The sequence below is a fragment of the Narcine bancroftii genome, chromosome 14, assembly GCF_036971445.1.
Source record: "Narcine bancroftii isolate sNarBan1 chromosome 14, sNarBan1.hap1, whole genome shotgun sequence".
Taxonomy (NCBI): domain Eukaryota; kingdom Metazoa; phylum Chordata; class Chondrichthyes; order Torpediniformes; family Narcinidae; genus Narcine; species Narcine bancroftii.
This window is the reverse complement of record NC_091482.1, coordinates 58423366-58444338: the sequence shown is the minus strand read 5'-3', so window position 1 is coordinate 58444338 and position 20973 is coordinate 58423366. Positions and strand designations below refer to the sequence as shown.

At 42.6% G+C, this 20973-nt stretch overlaps 2 protein-coding genes across 23 annotated transcripts in view; one reads left to right on the top strand and one right to left on the bottom strand.

Moving 5' to 3' along the window:
* LOC138749186 (uncharacterized) overlaps positions 1-20973 on the top strand; it is a 159432-nt gene that overhangs the window by 8071 nt on the left and 130388 nt on the right. Inside the window, exon 5 of one of the 21 annotated variants that reach the window (XM_069910249.1) lies at positions 19855-19926. The exons of 18 other annotated variants lie outside the window; for them this stretch is intronic. The gene's annotated coding sequence lies outside the window, so the exon portion shown is untranslated. Of the gene's footprint in view, positions 1-2223; positions 2629-11806; positions 12166-19854; positions 19927-20973 lie in introns of those variants that run through there. 2 more of the 21 variants (XM_069910238.1, XM_069910248.1) reach the window with 2 other exon arrangements.
* gnb5b (guanine nucleotide binding protein (G protein), beta 5b) overlaps positions 1-20973 on the bottom strand; it is a 57011-nt gene that overhangs the window by 2659 nt on the left and 33379 nt on the right. The window contains exons 6-10 of one of the 2 annotated variants that reach the window (XM_069910227.1): positions 16215-16358; positions 12326-12417; positions 10805-10853; positions 7155-7251; positions 463-629 (exon numbers count right to left, since the gene is read on the bottom strand). In XM_069910227.1, coding sequence (XP_069766328.1) covers positions 463-629; positions 7155-7251; positions 10805-10853; positions 12326-12417; positions 16215-16358 — 549 coding nt within the window. The remainder of the gene's footprint in view (positions 1-462; positions 630-7154; positions 7252-10804; positions 10854-12325; positions 12418-16214; positions 16359-20973) is intronic. The other variant, XM_069910228.1, reaches the window with a different exon arrangement.

The following is a 20973-nucleotide window of genomic DNA, read 5'->3' as shown; positions in this document are numbered from 1 at the left end:
GAGACATTGGCAAGAAATGAAAGCAGCAGCCACTGTTAGTTGCAGCCCGCCCTCAGTGCTTTGTCCAGGGTGCTTTGTTCATTGAAAGGAGGAAAAACCCAACACCCAACCCCAACCCACCAATTTTCCCCTGCAACCGCTGCAACCGTGCCTGCCTGCCCCGCATCGGACTTGTCAGCCACCAACGAGCCTGCAGCTGACGTGGACATTTACCCCCCTCCATAAATCTTCGTCCGCGAAGCCAAGCCAAAGAAGAAGAGTTATCAGGAGTGGGGTCTTCAGTAGAAATGAGGTGTTTGCGAGCAGACAAACAAGACTGGAAACTTGAATTTAAGCACTCCCATGAGCACAGGATAAAAACTTTTCTCATTCATTGTTCATTGCATGTGAGAAAGCTAGTCCTTCAAACTTGAACTTCATTAATCGGCATGGATATTACACAGGAAATAATAGGAGACAAACCCTCAGAGTATGATCCCATGATCCTGAGGAGAAAGCTGTGCCATCGGGGGAAACTCGGAGGGTGCTAACTCGGTTCTCGTGCCCAAAGAGGATCGATACTCTGGTGCCCTTCAGTACGTCCCAGACGTTGATAGTGTAATCATTGTAGCCACCGAACAAGAGACGCCCTGCGGAAAGGTTCAAGTGCATCGTTTCAGTACGGACTATATATATTAGGCTCTTGATCCACATGGGTTGATCTGACCATAGTCTCAACTCTGTATCCCACATATCCCGAGTAACTTTTTACCCTCTTTCCAATCACATTTGTCCTCCTCTGCCTTAAAAAAAATTCTCGATGCTTTGAGGGAGAGATCACAACAAAAAAGAAGATTCTCCGAGAAAAAAAATCTTGCCAAATTTACAAAATAAAATCCAGACGCAGGAAGTCTGAAATTGAACAAAAAAAGTTGGAAGTACTCAGTAAATCAGGAAATATCTGTGGAAAGAGAAGAGCAGAGTTAACATTTCGTCGGAGCGAGGTCCGGATTCTCCCATAAAAGAAAAACCCCCTCCACATCCACTCTGAAGATTCGACGTGTTTCAATCTAGTCAGCTCTCTCCCTTCCAAACTCCAGCATAGAACATAAGCACAGTTGAGGCCCTTTGGCCCACAGTATTGTGCTGATCCAATAAGAACATAAGAAATAGAAGCAGGAGTAGGCGAACCTGCTCCACCATTTAATGAGATCGTGGCTGATCTGAAGATAGGCTCACCTCCACCTACCTGCCTTTTTCTCATACTCCTTAATTCTCCTATTATGTAAAAATCCATCAAACTTCCTGTAATGCGCATCGAAAGAACCAAAGACTTGTTGATCCAAACCAAGCCTTTTATTAACTAAAAGACTGGAGTATATCACAGTCCAGAATGACCTGGTCTGGCTAGGAGCAATCCTTTAAGACCTGCCAGTAGGTGTGGCTACACTCTCAGCCAATCACAGTCATCCTACACTACCATCTGGACATATTGGTGATAGAATCTGTACTATCACACTTCCCCATTGCATAGCCCTCCATTTTTCTCATTTCCATGCAGTTAATAATCTCATTGTAACTGCCTCCACCACCATTGCTGCCAATGCAGTCTTTCTCACTGTTAAAGAAAGTGGCCTCTTACATCCCCCATACTTACTCATCCACACCCTAAAACTGTGCCCCTCATAACAGCCATTTCAGCCCTGGGAAAAGTCTCTGGCCAACCACATAATCAAAGCCTCTTATCATCTATACACCCCTCATCTCCATCATTCCAAGGTAAAGACCAAGTTCACTTGAGGCATGCAATCCAGGCAACATCCTTGCAAAATATCCTCATCTTTCCTGTAATAAGGGTAACCAGAACTGAACACAAAGTTCTAAGTAGGGGCAACCAAGCAGCGTTACCTCACAGCTCAAACTCGATCCCACAGTTAATGAAGGCATATGGCCTCCTATCTACACTATCTGCATGTGGAGCAGTGTTTTAATGTCCTATGGACACAGACCCCAAGGCCTCTCTGTTCCACCACATTTCTCAAAATTCTCCCATTAAATTTTTATTCTGCCTTCAAATTTGACCTCCTGTGAAGAACCTGTCCAGCCTTTCTTAGACAACTCACAATTCTAAGTCTTAAACATCTAAACTGTGGTCAATAATAAGAACATTACTCCAGATATGCCCTTATCGATGACTTGTATAACTGATGCACAACCTTGCTCTTATGCATTCAATTCTCCCAGCAATGAATGACTTGTAACGGTGGACAGAAGGAACAAATCCATTGGGAATAGCTACTTCCCTTTCCTTCGGCTGGAAATCACTCTTCCACAAGCTCGTTGAAAGGGGTGGCTCCCACATTATCAGATTACTGACCCAATGCACCTCCCCAATGAACATCTTTGAGCTGCTACCTACAATAGGCGAGTGAGGGCTGTGGGCCCCATTGACTTTGCACACCCTGCATCTCAGTGAAGTGACAAACTGAAGAAAAAGCTCAAGGTGGGGGGTGAGGGTCACAGGGCACAAACCAACAGGAACAATGGACAGGTGTGTCCCTCAGTGTGCAGCACTGCATGACGCAGAGTTGTGTTTAAAAAAAATGAACTCCTCCTCCTCATAGCATTAAAATAATCAGTATTTTCAAAATCAGAATTGCCACTGAATCCTTCCCTGTTCTCTAACTTTTATGACAAGGGCCTACCAGAAGGCCACTGCAGCTATCATGTGTTTCACAGACCCTTTTTGTAAAAACTACAATGGCCAGTGCACCTTATTAAAAGTTAACACCAACTCAGAAGTACGATGGAGCCGTCATTAGACGAGACGTCTCACATTGGAACCACAAGTAAAGTGCGTAGCTCCTTTTGTAATGACTCAAGTTGATTTAGAAAGAATATGATGGATGGAAGAGAGCTTCTGCCCTTGACTTTAGATTCTGCTGAACCCCACTCTAGGTTAAACAGTTCACCTCACTCTGAGTAAATGGCATTTCCTTTTCACTGCCGTTATCAACATGTTTTTGTTCTCAGCCACAGTTAAAATGAACAAAAATATTTGGCTTGGAAACTCCCCATAAGGTTAATATCCTGAGAACTACCAATAATATTTTTAATAGGATTGGACATTGGATGTTTTAATGGGCCTTTTGAGAATTATTTTATTAAGGGAGCAATACAGCGAGCATCGGATTTGTTTCAAAGGTTCAAAATACTTTCTAAATGCATAACACAACAGTTACGTTCAAGGCATCTGTTTATTTTATTGGCTGCAATGATTAACACTTTGATGGTACTTTGCTATGGATAGTTTGATCCCTGTCCCTTCAAACGGAGCCCGCCGCTTTGGCAGTTCCCATTGACAGCGGGTTTCCCAGGTTCAGCTGACTTGCATTCTGCGTAATGCAGTCCACTGGAGGAGAATGGATGGAAGGTAAAGATCAGGTCACCCTGCACTGCTGAGCAGTGCAGGGAACAGACCAGAGGAATGGCACCTGTCACATCTTGACACATCGCAGGAAGTCTTTTCTGATCCACGGAGGACAAGCGCCAAACAAGGCTTCATCAAAAAGGGAGGACTCTTTTCTGAGACCAACTTCCAATCCATCATTGAAGTTGAGAGGAATGCCTGCCATGTGTGGGAACCCATAAGCATGATAGCAGTGATTACTTGCCATTTTTTGTTTTCATTTACAACACAGTATAGAAGCTAATGCTGATCACTTAAACCTGTGCCATCCAGTTAACCTCCAACCTGGTATGCTTTTGGAGAGTGAGGTGAAACTATAGCACCTGGGGAAAAACCCATGCAGACACGGGAAGAACGTACAAACTCCCTACAGATAGTGCTGCTGTAATAGCGTTTAGCCAACCCTATGCTAACTTGGGAAGTGGCACTGGAATTGAGTGCTAGCTGCCTCAGTCCCAGATCCACAGATAAGGCAGAAGGAGACAAAAATAAATGTGGCATGTCCTACAGTATCAAACCTGTGGTGACTGAACAGCTGCCATTAGATTAGTGATGTCACTAATCTGAGGGCTGTGGATTCACAGGATGGTGAAGTGGCAACCATTGGCTATGACCTACCGGACCCAGCTGCCCAAACAGGACCTCCAGCTCACCCCCTCACAGATAGAAGGTGAAAACAGTCCCTGGAAGACCCTACCCACTGGCAGTTCCACCTCTTACCATCCAGATCTCCAAGGACAGGTATTTAGTAGTATTAGACTACATGAAGGCACATGTCAGGACACCGAAGAATCATAGTATCAGGGCGATTGTTCGGCTTTGTTCATTAATGTGAGAAAAATAACCTGGCATCATACATACGAATGGTTAGATTCGGCTGACCCTGAGATCTATAGGTTTTACTTCAATTCCCAGCGAGCCTCAGACACACCGACTTGTCAGAATGCCAGTTTCCTCACCAACAGGCACACTGGTCAGCAGCCACAGAGGGAAAGGAACAATGTCTGCTGCAGTGGTGGCTTCTTGGAGAAAAGGTCCACCTGCAGAGCAACCCCTCCATGCTGTCAGCTGGTCGATATTGTAAACTTCCTTCTCAAGTCCTCCCAAAGCCACCAACATGGGCAGAAGAAACTTTGTGATTGACAGCTGCTAACAGCCAATCCTTTCAGACATCTGTTACCCAGGCAACCATACACCTGCAAAGTACCATCATATCCGCCCCACATCTCCAGCCAGCCAATCAAAAAGAATGAAACGATTATGAACCAGGAGCACCAATTAAATATCTCTCCTATTGTGAGTATGTGTGACCCAAGGAACCTCACAAAACACTCAAAATACCTTCTTTTCAGCCTTGAAGCTGAAATTTTACCTACTTCGAATAAAAACTCCAATCTGAGATTAGTACTATTTCAATGAAAGGCAGTGTACGGCAACCCTGGCCCAATCCTGCTCTTATTTCTTGACCTACAACTGGATTTTCCCTGGAATCACCAGTAATTTATGAAAATCACTAAGTTTCAAGAACAAAGTTCTCTTGGCCTGCTTGTCCCACCCCCAACAATGGAAAACTGTGGCCTGGAGTCTGGGAGCACACTCTACCACCTCTCTTGAACGATTCTGAGGCGATCTGTCACCCAACTGAGTACCAGGCTAATGACCTGCTCCATGCAACAAAAGCCCCCCCCATTTTACAGACCACTCTGTAGAATCACTCCTTCCCCAATGATCACTTGACATAATTTTTTTAAAATTTTAAAGCAGGTAACAGGCCATTTTGGCCCACAAGCCCATGCCGCCCAATTTACATCCAATTGACCTACAACCCCTGATATGTTTCGAATAATGGGAGGAAACCGGAGCATGTGGGGGAAACCCATGGAGATACAGGGAGAATGTACAAACCCCTTGCAGACAGCGCAGGATTCGAACCCTGGTCCCAATCGCTGGCACTGTTACGCCATTACACTAACCACTACACTAACCATGCCACCCCACGAACATAATGCAACCAGACAGTACTAAAGAGAAAGATTCATCTCCTAACATTTGCATTTCAACACTTAGTTTGATCTTCTCCCACCCAACTGTGAACTGTCACAGCGAGGCAGAAACAGGCCATGCAGCACCATCAAACTCCAATCTGGGCTAATTTTATATTCATCCTATTTTCTTTATTTCTCCCGATATTCTCATCAGCTCCTCCCCAGATTCCACCACTCACCTCGACAATTTATAGTTACCAATTAACCCTCCAACCCACGGGGATACAAATTCCACAGACAGCACCCAAGGTCAGGATTCAATCCTCAAGGTTATTTTTTTTTATTGTCATGTAATAAAACAGAAATTATACAAAATTTTCTTTAGTCTCCAGTCAGGCAGAAATTGCCCAGTGCCCCTTACAGCTAGGGAAGGAGAAGCAAAAGAGAGGTCCCCCAGAGTCACTGAGTGTCTCCAGTGCTTCTGCAGGCATTTCTCATCTTAATTAAGGAATAATTGTGAACAAAGTATTAACATTGAGGCTATTTGACTCATTCTCAACAGCATTTTATGCTTAGCAAGTAAATATTCTAAATCCTTGGAAACTATGCACAGAAATCTTTCACCAAGAGTTTTGAATGTTATTTGCAATGCTTTCTTTGTTCACATATAAACCCATCACTCCTTGTACACTGTATCATTGATTTCCAAAGTGGGAGTACAGATCAGGAACATATGAAGAACACCAGACATCTGCTGATCTGTTCCAAATTACAAATAGCGTTGAAAGCGTATCTTTTTGTGTACTATTAATTCTTTTTGTGTACTATTAATTCTGTTATTCAGAATTCAAACAACCCACAGCCTCAAGCAACAAGCATAAAAAAAGCGCGGTAATAAAAAAAAACGTTTAACGTTGGCTTGCTTTGCCATGAATTCAACATGCAATCTCAAGCAACCAGAAAATCCAGCATCTGCCAATCCCCAAAAGGTGCCGGATACCAGGTGTTTTTCTGTAAGTTGAATTAGAAATAAAGGTTGGGAAAATTGGAAGAATCCAGACGGTACAAATCAGTACAGGAGGCCCTGCATTATGGAGGGGGGGGGTGCAAGGGGGGTTGCCTTCCTGGAAAAACTGCATGAAAACCAATTTTCGGTAATGCAAAGTATTTTAATTACGGATGTATCGAGAAATACAAGTTGAAAAGAAAAAAAATATTTTTCACATTGATTTTATTCCAAAGTATCTGGGATATAGTCATGATTTGTGACTTCCACACATGTACAGTAAAACACCTGGATAAGTGAATTTTCCGGTTGCTTGAGATTGCATGTGTGATTGGTGAACTCACGGCAAGGCATGCCAGTTTTAAACTTCAGTATTTCTCTCCGTGACTTCCACAAGGGTGAATTTCTGTAACCCAAATAACTGAAACACAATGGTTGTGTTGCAAATTTAAATTTAAACCTCCTTTGAAGAAGACCGCAGAGCCCACCTCACTGACAAAAGACAAAGGAGGAAAAACCCAACACCCAACCCCAACCAACCAATTTTCCCTTGCAACCGCTGCAACCGTGCCTGCCTGTCCCGCATCGGACTTGTCAGTCACCAACGAGCCTGCAGCAGACGTGGACATACCCCTCCATAAATCTTCGTCTGCGAAGCCAAGCCAAAGAAAAGAAAGAAAAAATTGTGGGTTCATTGGTTTTACCAAAAACTCACCACTGAGGGAGAAGTCCACACTGGAGGCACCAAAGATGATGCTGTCCTTTGAATATATAGCAACTTCTCTGTCAGCACGGAGGTCATACAAGCGACACTGCAAAAAGGTAACGGTCTTATTAAACCAGAAAAACATAAGACACAGCAGAATTAGGCCCATTTGGCTCATCATGTTTGCCTCGCCATTCCATTTTGAGGTTTCCTTTTGAAAACTAAAGGAATTCTCGGGTCACTTCAAACTGGACAACTCTGTAGGAGTCAAAGCAGTCCAGTGCTCAACAGATGTACTGTTTTGACCATCAGAAGATACCTCTTTCTGTTCATTCCCACTTTCTCTCTCAAACTGGTCACAATACAATCTAGCTTTTCCATCCCACATCCCTTAACTCTGTATTTCCTAATGCACTGAACTTGGAAATTTCACTACATCTTCCACTCTCCATAATCAGGCTCTACACCCACATTATTCATTCCCCCCACCCCACCAGCCCTGCTGAAGTGGTTCCCTCCTATCCTCCGAACCCAGACCTCTGAGAATTCTCCTCATTCACTGTTAGGTCTTGATGACAAAAGGTCCAAAACATCAAAAGCCATTCCTCTGCTACTTCCTCCACAAGGTCCTTCTCTTTCTCCGCTTCCCCTCTCCTCCATGAGCCACTTGTTAAAATATCTTTGAAGGCTTTTTTTCTCCCCTTGTATTCGTAGTTTTGCTTAATTTGGAATATGCGGCCACATCCAAATTCACCATTGCTCTGCATCTGCTTCTTTATCCTTGCAATGTTTCTGCCTTCAAGTCCAAATCAATGGCCTTGAAATCTCATGCTGAAGACCTCAGACAGACCTTCATACATTGGCACTCAATGAGCTAATCCCTGGACACTGGGGGTGTAGATCTTTATGATTGTAAAGATCAATGATGACCTTGATCCTCTGAGTTTGGTTTGGAGTAAATACATTGAAATGAGCTCTTTATTGAATAGGAGTACAACACGAAGGTCTGCAGGCACCATGATTGAAGTAAAATCAATGGAGAAACTTAGCAGGTCAAATAGTGTACTTTATATAGCAAAATAAAGATACATAACCAATGTTTCAGGCTTGAGCCCTTCATCTACACAATGTTTTTGGCTTGATGTATCTTTATCCTTGCTATGCGCCTGCTGAGTTTCTCCAGCATTGTGCTTTTACTTGTTTATTGTCACGTGTACAGTGTACAGATACAGTGAAAAACTGTGTTTGCACGCCATTCTGGCAAGACAACCTCTGCATAGAACAGCAGGTAGAAACACAGTGCTGCAATAAACCAAAGGTACAGGGTATGGTGCTATATAACATTACACCATTCACTTTTGTGTTCAAGTGAAAAATGCCCTGTTAAATAGTGCAAGTCATCATCTTGTACCAACGGGAGGTCAGTTGAAGAGTCTGATTGCCGCAGGAAAAAACCCAGGCAAGTGCTTTTCAGGCCAAGAACCATTGGGTTTTAGTTCAGGATACAAAAGCTTTTGTTGGTTAAAGCAATCTAAAGATTTTGTTTCTAGGTTAAACTAACTTTCAAAGGTTATTTGTATTCCGGAACATTATGTGAATAAAGAATATCCTCTTTTGATTTGCTTTTTCTTTTAGTACTATTAAGATAGCATTCCAGATTAATCAGGTCAGAGGCAAAACATTCAAGAGGTACATTTTAATGCTTTGCGCAAGCAAACTGAAGGCCAGGAAGAGTGAATTCTATGGATCCTGTTGGGGAATTAGCCTCATGCAATACAAGGAACCTCTGAACCTACGCTTCAAATTAAAATAAACCCACACAGTTCTGTAAAATTCCATTATTGTTCAGCTTTTGTTACCTGTGGCATTTTTGTCACTTGGTTCGAGATCCGGTCCCAATGCAGAGACTCGAGTGCAAGAAACTAGGTTAATGTTCCAGTAAAATACTGAGACAGAGAGTAGTGCAATTCTTTGGATGATACATTAAACTGGCATGTCTCGTGTTTTAGGATGCAGAATATCCTAGAAAAGTAGGTGGGGCATTTATTCCTGGAATCATGCCCAAAATTTATTGTTCTTCCATCATTACTACACCAGATCATATGATGAGTTTCCTGTATTGCAAAAGCTATTTCACTTTCTTCAACTGCTGTATCCACATTGTAATCAAAGCGTCCCATTTTAATCATATTTCCAACTTTAAAAGAGACAACAGATGAAGGGAACACTGACTAGATGGGTCGTTGAGTTCAAGTGGAAGTTTTCTAAGCAATTCTGCAGGGGCAGAATGTAAAATAAATTTGAATTAAAACAAGCACTTATTTACAAAAAAAAAATTAGGACATTAAAGTACTTTTGAAGTGCGCTTACTATTTTAATCAGGGAAAAGAGCAGTCAGATCTGGCGGAGTAAGCTCCTACAAAGAACAGAGGGTTCAATTTGATTGATGGAGAGAGTAAATATTGGCCAGGCTATCAGACTGACCTCCCCTTCTTTTTGCACCAATCCTTTTGCATCCATTAGACAAGGCAAGCAGGCCCTTGGTCTATTCAGAGTGGCAGCACGTATAACGTCACAACATTCACAGATGTTGCCCCCAATAGGGACCATCCTCAATTCCTTAGAGTGGGGCTTTAATCAGCGACCTCTCACTCTGGAGGGAAGAGTCTTCCAACCACCACAAGAGGAGGAACAGATTTTCCCGGGAGCCCCAGTTCTTTTGCTGAATATTTTGGACCATCGACTGCCTCAGAAAGATTTAAGAGGGATGGCATGGAAGATTGCCTGAGAGCAGTAGGTTAGAATCACCCACCAGGTTCAGCCAAGAAAAATTCAACAAAAGCATTGAAACCTAGCAAGAGGAATCAAAGAACATTCACCGTCAAGTTATTAATCATGTTATTGAGAGACTGAGTCGACTGGGACTGTTCTCGCTGGAATTTAGAAGAATGAGAAAGGATCTTATAGAAAATTATGAAAGGCATAGATAGGATAGAGGTGGATAAGTTGTTTCCATTGGTGGAGGAGATCAGAACTAGGGGACATAGCCTCAAGATTTAGGATGTAGTAGATTTAGGATGGCCAGATGGCCTTTTCCTGCTCCTATATTTAATATTCTGTGTTCTTATGTCCTGTTTGCTGAAAACAGATTGTATAATCTTCTGATAATACACAAAGCAAGCAATATACAGTGAAACTACAACTGGTTGGAAATCCTAATGCACAAGTGGTTCATTAGATGATGTTTGCAGGCTCCCCTTTAAACACACCACGGCACCATTCCCATGCTCTTTTCAAACTCACCAATTCTTCATTTCCACAATCCTTTTAAATACACTCAGGGCCCATTCCCATATTTATTTTAAACACCATGTATCCTAATTTCCCTTTATTCTCAGTAAGATTGCTTTCCTGCTCACTGTCTACACATGAGTTTTGCAAAGCAAGCATTATTTCTGCACCTTGATACATGTGACAATAAACTGGAATTTTCATTTGTTCTCTTTGAACTCATCTGTTTCACTTGTTATATTATTGGGCAACAATTGAATAAAAGCAAATTAACAATGAGGTGTTAAAGGAATAACATCAGAAGGGCTGGAAAATCTACAGTCCGGCATCGAGTTTAACTGTACCAGTTGTGATTAAATCGGACTTACTGTGGCATCATCTGAACCAGAAGCAAAAGCATCACCACTTGGGAAATACCTGTTATGAGAGAATGTACTTCAGTGTCACATCTACAAAAGACTGCATCACAGTCTAACCCAGAGTCTTGTCTCACGTCAAGTCTATTGTCCAAGTACAACCCGATGAAACAGTGTTCTCTGGTCCTCGGTGCAAACATGCAGACACACAACCAGACAATACACACATAGACAATAATCGCAGGACAGGAATTCATATATACAATAAATAAATAAATTTTGTTTCATGAATATGAGTCTCAGATGGTTAGTGAGCAGTTCCTTTGGTCGATCAGCATTCTCAGTGCCCATGGGAAGAAGCTGTTTCTCACCCTGCAGGAGCTGGCTCTGATCCTGCTCTATCTCTTTCCTTATGGGAGCAGCTGAAAGATGCTGTGTGCAAGCAGTTCTCAAGGACTTTGTGCAAACATTTCAAACCACGATCCCGGTAGATCACGTCAATGTGGAGGGGAGAGGGGGGGGGGCGGTTGAGGGGAGGAAGACTTTAGCAATCCTCTCTGTCACTCTTATAGTCCTGTGATTGACCTTCGATCCAATTCTCTGTTGCAACCGTACCACACCATGATGCAGCCAGCCAGGACATTGTCAACAGAGCTCCTGTAGAAAGTTGACATGATGGATGGCAAACTGTAATCTGGGCATCCTTTCTGTGGCTAACTAGTAGTTTGCATCTTGCAGTGTAGCCTCAGTATTTCTGTTCAAGAAATCTTCTGTGGACAGTAGTCAAACCTGCCTCCTGAAGAGTGTTTCTGATCTATCGGACAAACGTTTGGGGATTTTTCTTCATGATGACGAGAATTCTTCTCTCATCAGCAGTGGAGATCTTCCTTGGAATACCAGTCCCTTTGCAATTACTGAGCTCATCTGTATGCTCTTTTCTTAATGTTGTTCCAAATTTGTTGCTTTTGATAATCCTAAGGTTTGGTGATGTCCCTTACTATTCTTGTTTTTCAGCCTTCTTTGACTTTCATTGGCACAAATTCTGATCCTCCTGTTGAAAAATGGCAACTACACATTCCAAAGGTGATCAAAAGCTTAGAAGCAACCCCCCACTCTCTTATACCTGCACTGATGAAGCAGTTAAACATACCCGAGTACTCACAAACATCTGTGAAACCCAAATGCCCCAAACGTTACGATGCCCTGAAATGAGGGGACTATGTAATTTCTACATTGTCAAACCAAAATGTGTACAAATAACCTTGAATGAACTCTGGAATGTGCACCTTAATCTCATGTGAATTGTTTGATTACAACTTTAAAACTGTGGAGCCTAGGGGCAAATAAACGAAAAGAACTGTCTTTGTCCCAAACATTATGGAGGGCACTGTACATGATGGAGTTTTCTGAGATTGGAATACATGATTGATACAAGTGACACAGTTTGAGTTTGTTGCAACTGGTGATGAGAGTTTCCTTCAAAACAGATACTGTGACTTCAGGTTTGAATGATGGGTTTCATTGTTTACCAACCTTACACTATTGATGTCAGACTCATGGGTTTCAAAGGACTGGATACACTGTCCAGAACGCATATCCCAAACCATTGCCTTCTTATCGCAACCCTGCCAACGGATGGGAACAAAAAGCAAACAAGAAATTAAATTGTATAGAAATAAACTTCATTGACTTTTCAACTATTACCCAACCCAAACTATGCAGATACAACACGAATCCAAACAGCTACAAACTTACTAGCACCACTCTTTTAGGATCATCTTAACCTTCTGAAGCCACACAAGCGATGAGTTCTCTTTAAATCGCAACCACAATATGAAAGTTTAAAGTTAAATTTTCTAAGTGAAAGTAAATATTCTAAATTTTAAATTTGATTTTTAAAAATTTAGACATACAGCATGGTAACAGGCCATTTTTCCCCTTGAGCCAACACGAGGGATATGAATATGTTTAAAACATTGTTGCAACTTGGCAAACCCTCAAGTTGCCTTGAAGTGTCATAAATAAAATGTATTGGACTTCCTATATTATGTAAGAAATAGGGGCAGGAGTTATAGGAAGTCCAATACATTTTATTTATCAGCCAGCTCCACCATTTTAATGAGATCATGGCTGATTAGATGATCAGCTCATCTCCACCTACCTGCCTTCTACCCCCCCTCCCCCCTCCCCACATCCCTTACTTCCCCCTATTTGGTAAAAATTTATCTAACCATGTCTTAAATATATTCACTAAGGTAGTGAATGGGCAGCCAATCCCACAGGTTCACCACATTTTGTTTCTCTTCATCTCCTGAATCTACCACTCTGGATCTTGAGGCTACATCCCCTAGTTCTGGTCTCCCCACCAATGGGAACAACTTACCTACCTCTATCTCATCTATGCCTTTCATAATTTTATATATTTCTGTAGGATTCCCCTCTCATTCTTCTAAATTCCAGTGAGTACAGTCCCAGATGACTCAGTCTCTTCTCATAGGTTAACCCCTTCTTTCTTGGAATCAACCTGATAAACCTCCTCTGCACCACCGCTAAAGCCAGTACATCCTTCCTCAAGTAAGGAAACCAAACTTAGACAGCTTTCCAGATACGGCTTCACCAGTACCTTGCACAGTATAACCTCCCTGCTCCTAAATTCAATCCCTCCAGCAATGAAAGACAACATTCCATTTGCCTTCTTTACAGCCTGCTGCACCTGTAAACCAGCCCTTTGCAATTCATGTGCAAGCACTCCGAAGTCCTTCTGCACGGCGGCATGCTGCAATCGCTTGCCTTTTAAATAATAATCTCATCTTCCACTTTTCCTTCCAAGTCCAAGAAAGTATTGCTCTAAGAAATGCAAGGCCTGCCAACCTACCAACGTTATAAAACTGTGGTCCACTTCCTACATGCTTGAGAAGGGTTCCTCAGCCTCACTAAGTAGTTCCAGAGATTTCACGGAAGCAGCTTTCTTCTTCCAAATACATTCTCTGTCCACAGCTGGTGACCAAAGTGAGGGCATGTGCTCGGATAAAAGTTGCCATGGTACGGTGCCTTCAGAGGTCCATTACATTGTGTTATCACTGCACTTGCTCTCTCAACTGATGTAAATGGTGAGACTGCAATTGCTCTCATCTTCTGATACACTTACCAAGCCTCCAATATGTTTCTTCCATCACGTCCTTATCTAATTTCCTTTTTCATGTCCTGACTACAGTGACTACTTTTATATTTTAATAACACTGAAAGTATACTAACAATGCTGTGGATAAAATAAATCCTAGTTTTTGCATTAACTTGTAGCATTAATCCTAAAACCATGCCCTTTATCTTTTTAATCATTAAACTAAACAATGTTCCACTCATTCGAACCGGAAGGATAGGATGCATTCCACTCCTTGTTTCTGTGTATTTATTTTCCTTCCTTCACCAGGTGAATAAACTCTAACAAATAAACCTTCGAAAGGTCCTGCAGCACTTAACTAACTTTACCTGATGTTGAAAACTGCAGGAAAACAGAGAAGTGGGAAAGTACCTGAATCAGTCAGTTCTCACCGTTTTTGAAACAAAATATTTTTGACTGGAATTCTCAAAGCAGAAAATATTACTAAAATAAAGGAGGAAAAATCCCTCAGAATCCTTTTGGACATTTAAGAATTTATGACTTAAATTATCTCATGGAGATCAAAGCTGAATGGGAAATAACAGTGTCATCAGGGGATGCCTTATCAGAATCAGATTTCCCCATCTCCCACCCTGCCTCTGAGCTGAATTATTGGTGGTTGCTTTTCTGATCAACAGTGAATCTTTTCTGTTTCCTTTTAAAGAAGACTGTTAAGGAGTTTAGCTTTTAGTTCATTTCTGACATGGCCATAATTTGTGGCACATCCCAGTGGTAAGCCACCTTCTTAATCAACAGCTTCTTGTGAATGTCCTTCCAACAATGCTGTTGGTGAGGGTGTGTCATGTGAGGAGTCTTGTGCTTGGTCACGTCCCTCTTGTACTATTGGGGGCAGAGGAAGAAGTTGTTGAGCCAACAAGGCAGTCCGTAGTGCCTTGTAGTGGCCAGTACAATATTTATTGTGATGGAAATATTTCCAATCTAGTCGACCGGATGTAGTCATGCTTATAGAGTGCTGGCAAAGTCAAAAGAACCCAAGTCAATTCTCCATTTTCAGTTGGGTATATTCTCAGTGGGTGATGCAATCACACATATCATGTGGATTCACACCCCAGCAATATTAATCACACTGGTCACCATGTAATATTGCAACTGACATGTTCTGTTTAGCAGACACAATCTGCGATTGATAACAATTATCTTCCTTGAGTAAAACTTAAAATTGATTGCAGAAAGCAATCACATTAGACAACTAGGTTCCTTCTTTTCTACTTTCCTGTCAGGGTAAACTAAATGGAACAGGAATAAATGTTAAGAAATGCACATTTCAATCAATACATTGACTTTCTGTCAGCCTGCAACTCGGGTCATGAGGAATCCTCCCGTAAGTTCTGCCCATTGCTTCTACTGCACTGAATGCATTCTCATAGCCACAGAAAGTCACACAGAGATTGTGGATATGCAAATTTTCTGGTTGCCAATACCTAACGAATACACCTGCTTTAAGAAGATACGGTTTAAAAGATAGAGAAAAATGTATAGAAATTTGAAAATAAGTCAGCATTGCAGTCCTTAATCATGTAAAGTTCACTTTAATCAGGCAATTCCCATAACTTACAAAATTTTAATTTAAATTTGAAGTCTGGTCACTGGTGCTATAACAGCGTTGCGCTAACCACAGCACCATCATAATTAACCCCCCTCCTCCAAGTTTACAGATAAAGCCTTACTAATATACTAATAAAGACTCTAACTAGGCAGAGATGGGGAGACACTGGGAGAGCCGCTCCAGCGGCAAGTGGCATCGGCCGGCACTTTACCCTGAGCACCGCCATTTTATTCAAACACAACTTTATTGAAACTTTATTCCAACAGCTGCTGCAGGCTGGGCACGACCGGGGTGCTCCGCTGGCTGATCGCTTCCTCCCATCTTCACCGAGGGGTTGTGTGTGCTTCGGAGAACATTGATCTTTACAATTTTATTTATTCTTATTCGTTTTAATTAATTTTTTTTTTTGCTCAGAGCTTGGGGTTGCTGGTTGCTTGAATTCCAAATACCTGGGATTTTTACTGTAAGTTGATTGTAATTTAATTTTGGACTACATCCATGAAGGATATTCTAGCCCAAATGTAGTTCACATGTACTCATCAATGGGATGCTATTTCTTCACTGAATCTTACTCAAGATCAAAACTACTGTTGAAAACAAACACCTTGGAGAAGGATAAAGTATGATGAGTCATTCTATCACATGCCCTCACACTGTGCGCAAACATCCTCAACCGTTGCTGTGGAAATACTCACCCCTGACACAAATGTATGACCTGTCTCGGAAGGCGCAAGGTCAAGGCAGAGGACGTCTGCACCATGCCCGTGAAAGCTCTGCAGCAGCTGCCCACTCTCCACATCCCAGAGTGCACAGGTTCCGTCACCACTTGATGTCAGAATCTATAGAGGCGAAGGAAGTTTAAGGTTGTTAACTGGGTGGTGGTGGTGAGAAACAGAACCTCTGCCTTTTAAGGAATATGATAAAGAGTACAACGCAGCCTAGTATAGAACTATCTCCATCCATTCTTCCCAATAATACACCTCAAGCTCAGAATTATATCCTTTACCAAAGACAGGGAGAAAAGTACAGAAATCACCCACCATCGACTACCCATTTTTTCCCCACATTCTCTTCAACTCCCCCCTCCAGATTTTGCCACTCAGCCACCAACCCACGTCTTTGGTTGTGGGGGAAAACCAGACCATATCCTGAGGAAACTCACAACATCGCAGCAGCAATGTCCAAATTCCGCAAAGGCTGCAGCTGAGTTCAAAACTTGAGCGCTGAGAGGCAGGAACTATTCCACAATACTTCCCCAAAAGGAATGGAAGGTGCTTCCCATTCTCCCAACAGCCATTCTGCATTTGAATACAGCGATCAATGGCATAGCACCTCCACAACTTAAAATTGTAGCTTAAACTACTGTGATTGTGTGGTCACTGAAGTAAGGTAGAGAAAATAGCAGGCCAATCTGTTAACAGCAAATCCTCACAAAGTTAAAGAGTCCCGATATTCTGCTTCCTTAATATGATTCAAGAAATAAATATCAAGACCCTGTTCTTTAAACTGTCATTGGGAGTTTTCCATTCATTTCAGATGAAGGTCCGTTCATGCGCAGAACAATGGGGAAATGCTGGTGACTGGAACTGACAGTCTGCTTGACAGTGAACCTGTATCTGTTGGTGTGGGAGCAGGGTCCATCTGTGTCATGACACTCAATGTGATCTAACAAGGCTTTATTGAAATTTTACATCCATACATTTTAACAACAATAAAATCCATAAACTATTCCAGAACCACTAAAAGATCTCCCTGCACTATTGAACCATCACTCTATTTTTACACTAACTGTATCTGTGAATATTTACCTATCTATCCCAATGATAGATACTCACATACCACCTTAAGGTATCCCTTACTGACCACCAAGGGTGCAGTGCTGTTGGAGCCCACCGCAGCGTCACTCTGGAACCTCATGGGGCCGCTCCAGGCAGCACGTAGAGTGGATCCAGCCCCTCCTTTGGTAAGCTCTGGCACTGCGCCCCTGCTAACCTCAGAGCACCCATGGGCTTTTATCTCGTTAAGTAGCCTCGTGGGCGGCATCTTTTCAAAGGCCTTCTGAAAATCTGAAAATGCAACATGCACTGCAGCTCCCGTATCCAGCCTGCTTGTCACTTCCTCAAAGAATTCCAACAGATTTGTCAGGTAAGATTTTCCCTGAAGGAAACCATGCAGGTGCCATAGGTGCTCACACACCTCTTTAAGTAATCCCTATGCCAAAAGTGCTCTGTGATTGCTTAAGTGGGAAGGGAAGGTTGTGAATCACTGGTCTAAAGCCAATTGTTACTGAAATAGTTTGCTTGAGAAAAATTGTCATTGGCCCATTTCCTTTGGAGTTGATGCAACCGTGCACATAACGAGTCAATTACGTACAATTAAAACAGTGGTTTTCAAACTTTTTTCTTTCCACGCACATACCGCCTTGCTAATCACAGAGCACTTTTGGCAAAGGGAATACTAAGATGGTAGGTGAGTTTGGGGGCAGTTTGAAAACCACTGTCATATACCATTTCATAGTTCAAACAAAAGACCAGAAATATTGGCATGAAACATTCAGTTTCTTTCTCTTTCTACACATGGTGCCTGATTTGTTGAGCATTTCCAGAATCTACCTTCACTCTGGCTGCATGAGATTGGGACAAGAACATTTTTTTCCCCAATACAGACTCTTCTACCAGAAAATCTGCTGACTTTGGCATTCTTGAACTCTAAGCACTTGATGAACTTAAGGAAAGTCTGCAAGCATTCTTCAAGTATTTCTCTCCAACCACAAGGAATGTAACCTTTTTTTCTCCATTGCAGTTGCCTGGGAGAAACTAAAAAAAGCAATCGTATCTTGGGCTTATTCAGTTCTCCAACTTTTCCAAAGCATTCATTTAGCCTTTTGTATACAGTGGTTTCAACCAACTAGTTAGGTTCAATTGCTTGCCAATGTTCTTACTAATTCATGTGCAATAAAGTAGAATTGAAGCCGAAAATCCTCTCTGGAGAACATTACAAAAGAAATATTTTGAAAACGAATTTAAATTTACAAGAGGATAGTGCACATATGCAGATTTGAATGATGCACACACAATCGTAGTTAGTGCTCCTGTGGTCCATTCTATGCTGTCTGTGTGGAGTTTGCATGTTCTTCCCATGATCACTTGGGATTACTCCATTTCCTTCTGCATCACAAAAGATTTTCTGGTTGGGAGGTAAAGGCAAAATTATTGACACGTAATACTACATTTAGAATGTAATATACGTGAAATTCTTTGATTTCTTTTTACTCTCTTCTTTCTTGTTCTCGTTGTTTTCTATGTTCTCTTCTTGTTGTTGTGCTGTGGCTGTCATTCTCAGCTGTGGAGATCGACTCCTCAGCTGGTCCCCCCTCCTGTCAGTGATTTTTTTGTCTTGTGCATCGCGCATGCGCGAGGAGTCGCGCATGCGTGGTTGCGCACTTTTGCTTGGCTCCGCGAGCCATTTTTGTAGTCCCGAGCACGGGACTTCGACTGACCTGAGGGAGCGGGCTTCTCTCTCCACAGCGGACCTCCTCGGACAGGTAAGGCCTTCACCTTCTTCTTCCGACGTCTTTTCTTCTTCTCTTCTTCCCATTGCTTTCGACTTTTCTTTCTTCGTTGCCATTTTCTTCCCACCTTTACTTTCACTTTCTCTGTTTTCTCTGTTTTTTTTTAAACTTTTCCGTAGAGGGCTGGAGTTCCCCGACCGGCCACTACTCCATCACGTGACTCCTCATCACGTGAAATTCTTTAACGTTTGTCTACCGTAAGGTAGAGAGTCGCCACTTTTGTCTGGCGCCCCTCACAGAAACCTACAACACCCGCAAAATTGGTTATTGTAAATGATCCCAATGTAGGTGAGTGACAGGGAAAAGATTAGTGTCACACAGTGCAGAGGCCTTCTGCCACTGCTATCAATATATGTGGATAACAATCCCATTTCCTTGCATTTGGCCCATAGCCCTCTATGCCTTGGTGATTTGGAACTCATCCAGCTAAATGTTGAGCACCCACTCAGGCAGTGTGTTCCAGATTCTATCCACCCCTCTTTTGGTGAAAAGATTCTCACTCTAATCCTCCTTTTATGTATGTGAGTGGAAAGAAAAAAGCAGAGAACCACTGTCTTCTGGTTTTCAAAATGTCTGCTGTGAAGAGAAGTTTCTCACGTTCTCCCCAATCCCCATCATTTTGCATTCTCCAGTCAACCATCCTTGATGGTTAATGGTTAATGGTTAGGGACTGGTTACAGAATAATGCAAGGGAAAGGAAATGAAGGGATTTTTCTTTAAGCTCGCTCTGAATCAGATCAAATGATCTTCTCTTTCTCTGTCAGGGACTGTGTGAGAAATGAAACAGGGTTCAGTCATTCAAGTCGGAGCTCAGAAACCCGTCGGTACTTTCCCCACAGCAACCACTGCACAGTAGCAGAAGACACCACTATCATGAGTGTGCTTAGTACCCTGCACTCTCCCACGCCAACTCTATGATGAGCCAGCCCAATTGACACCTGTCATAGTAAGCCAGTTACTGCTTCCTGCAGTTTATCATTTACCCCTTTACGCAGCGATCCCACTAAATTAGCGTGTCAATGACCCGTGTTTAAAGCCAGGTCGTGTTGGATCAGAGCGTTCAAACTGGACCAAGAAAAGCCAGTTCAGAGCGACCTTTTACAGAGGGACCCGGCATCCCAGTGCTAAAGGAGGCGGGACCTGCAGCGTTACAGAGTTGGCGACCCGGGAAGGCGGGTAAGCCTTTTCCGATAGGGAAGGCACAACCTACCTTTGAGGGTAAGTACTAAGTACTGGGATGAAAATGAACCCCCATCCCCCATCCCGTATTGGTCACATTCACACAGGTAAGTGAAGCGGTTACTTATCATCTTTCAAGGGCGGTATAAAACGGTCTTTTGATTGCAAAAGAATAGCTGCATTTAAGTGGGAGATCTGCCAGGCACAGTCCCCAAAATGCTGCTACACTCTGTCACAATCTTGAAAAAGTCACGCAAACCAACCTCTCCATCTGTATATCCTGCTGTCTCAGGAAAGCAGTCACATATACGTGGTCACACTCTCTTCTCCGACCTTTTGTCAGGCAGAAAATACGCAAGCTTGAAACCTTCAAGCTTCCAGATTCCATGACAAATGTAATCCTGCTGCAATATGACCCTTAAATTGTAACACTACGGACTACAGGGTGACTAAAGGGCAGCATGGCTAGCGAGAGGTTAGTGCAGTGCTGTTACAGTGCCAGTGACCCAGGTTCAAATCCAGCGCTGTCTGTAAGAAACTTGTACTTTCTCATGTCTGCATGGGTTTCCTCCAAAACGTATAGGGGGGTGGGGTGGGGGGGGGGGGGGGGGAAGGTCAATTGGGTGTAATTGGGCGGTATGGATGTCTAAATTTATATATCCATGTACCCTTTGATCTGCTGTAAACTATTCCCTGCACTTTAA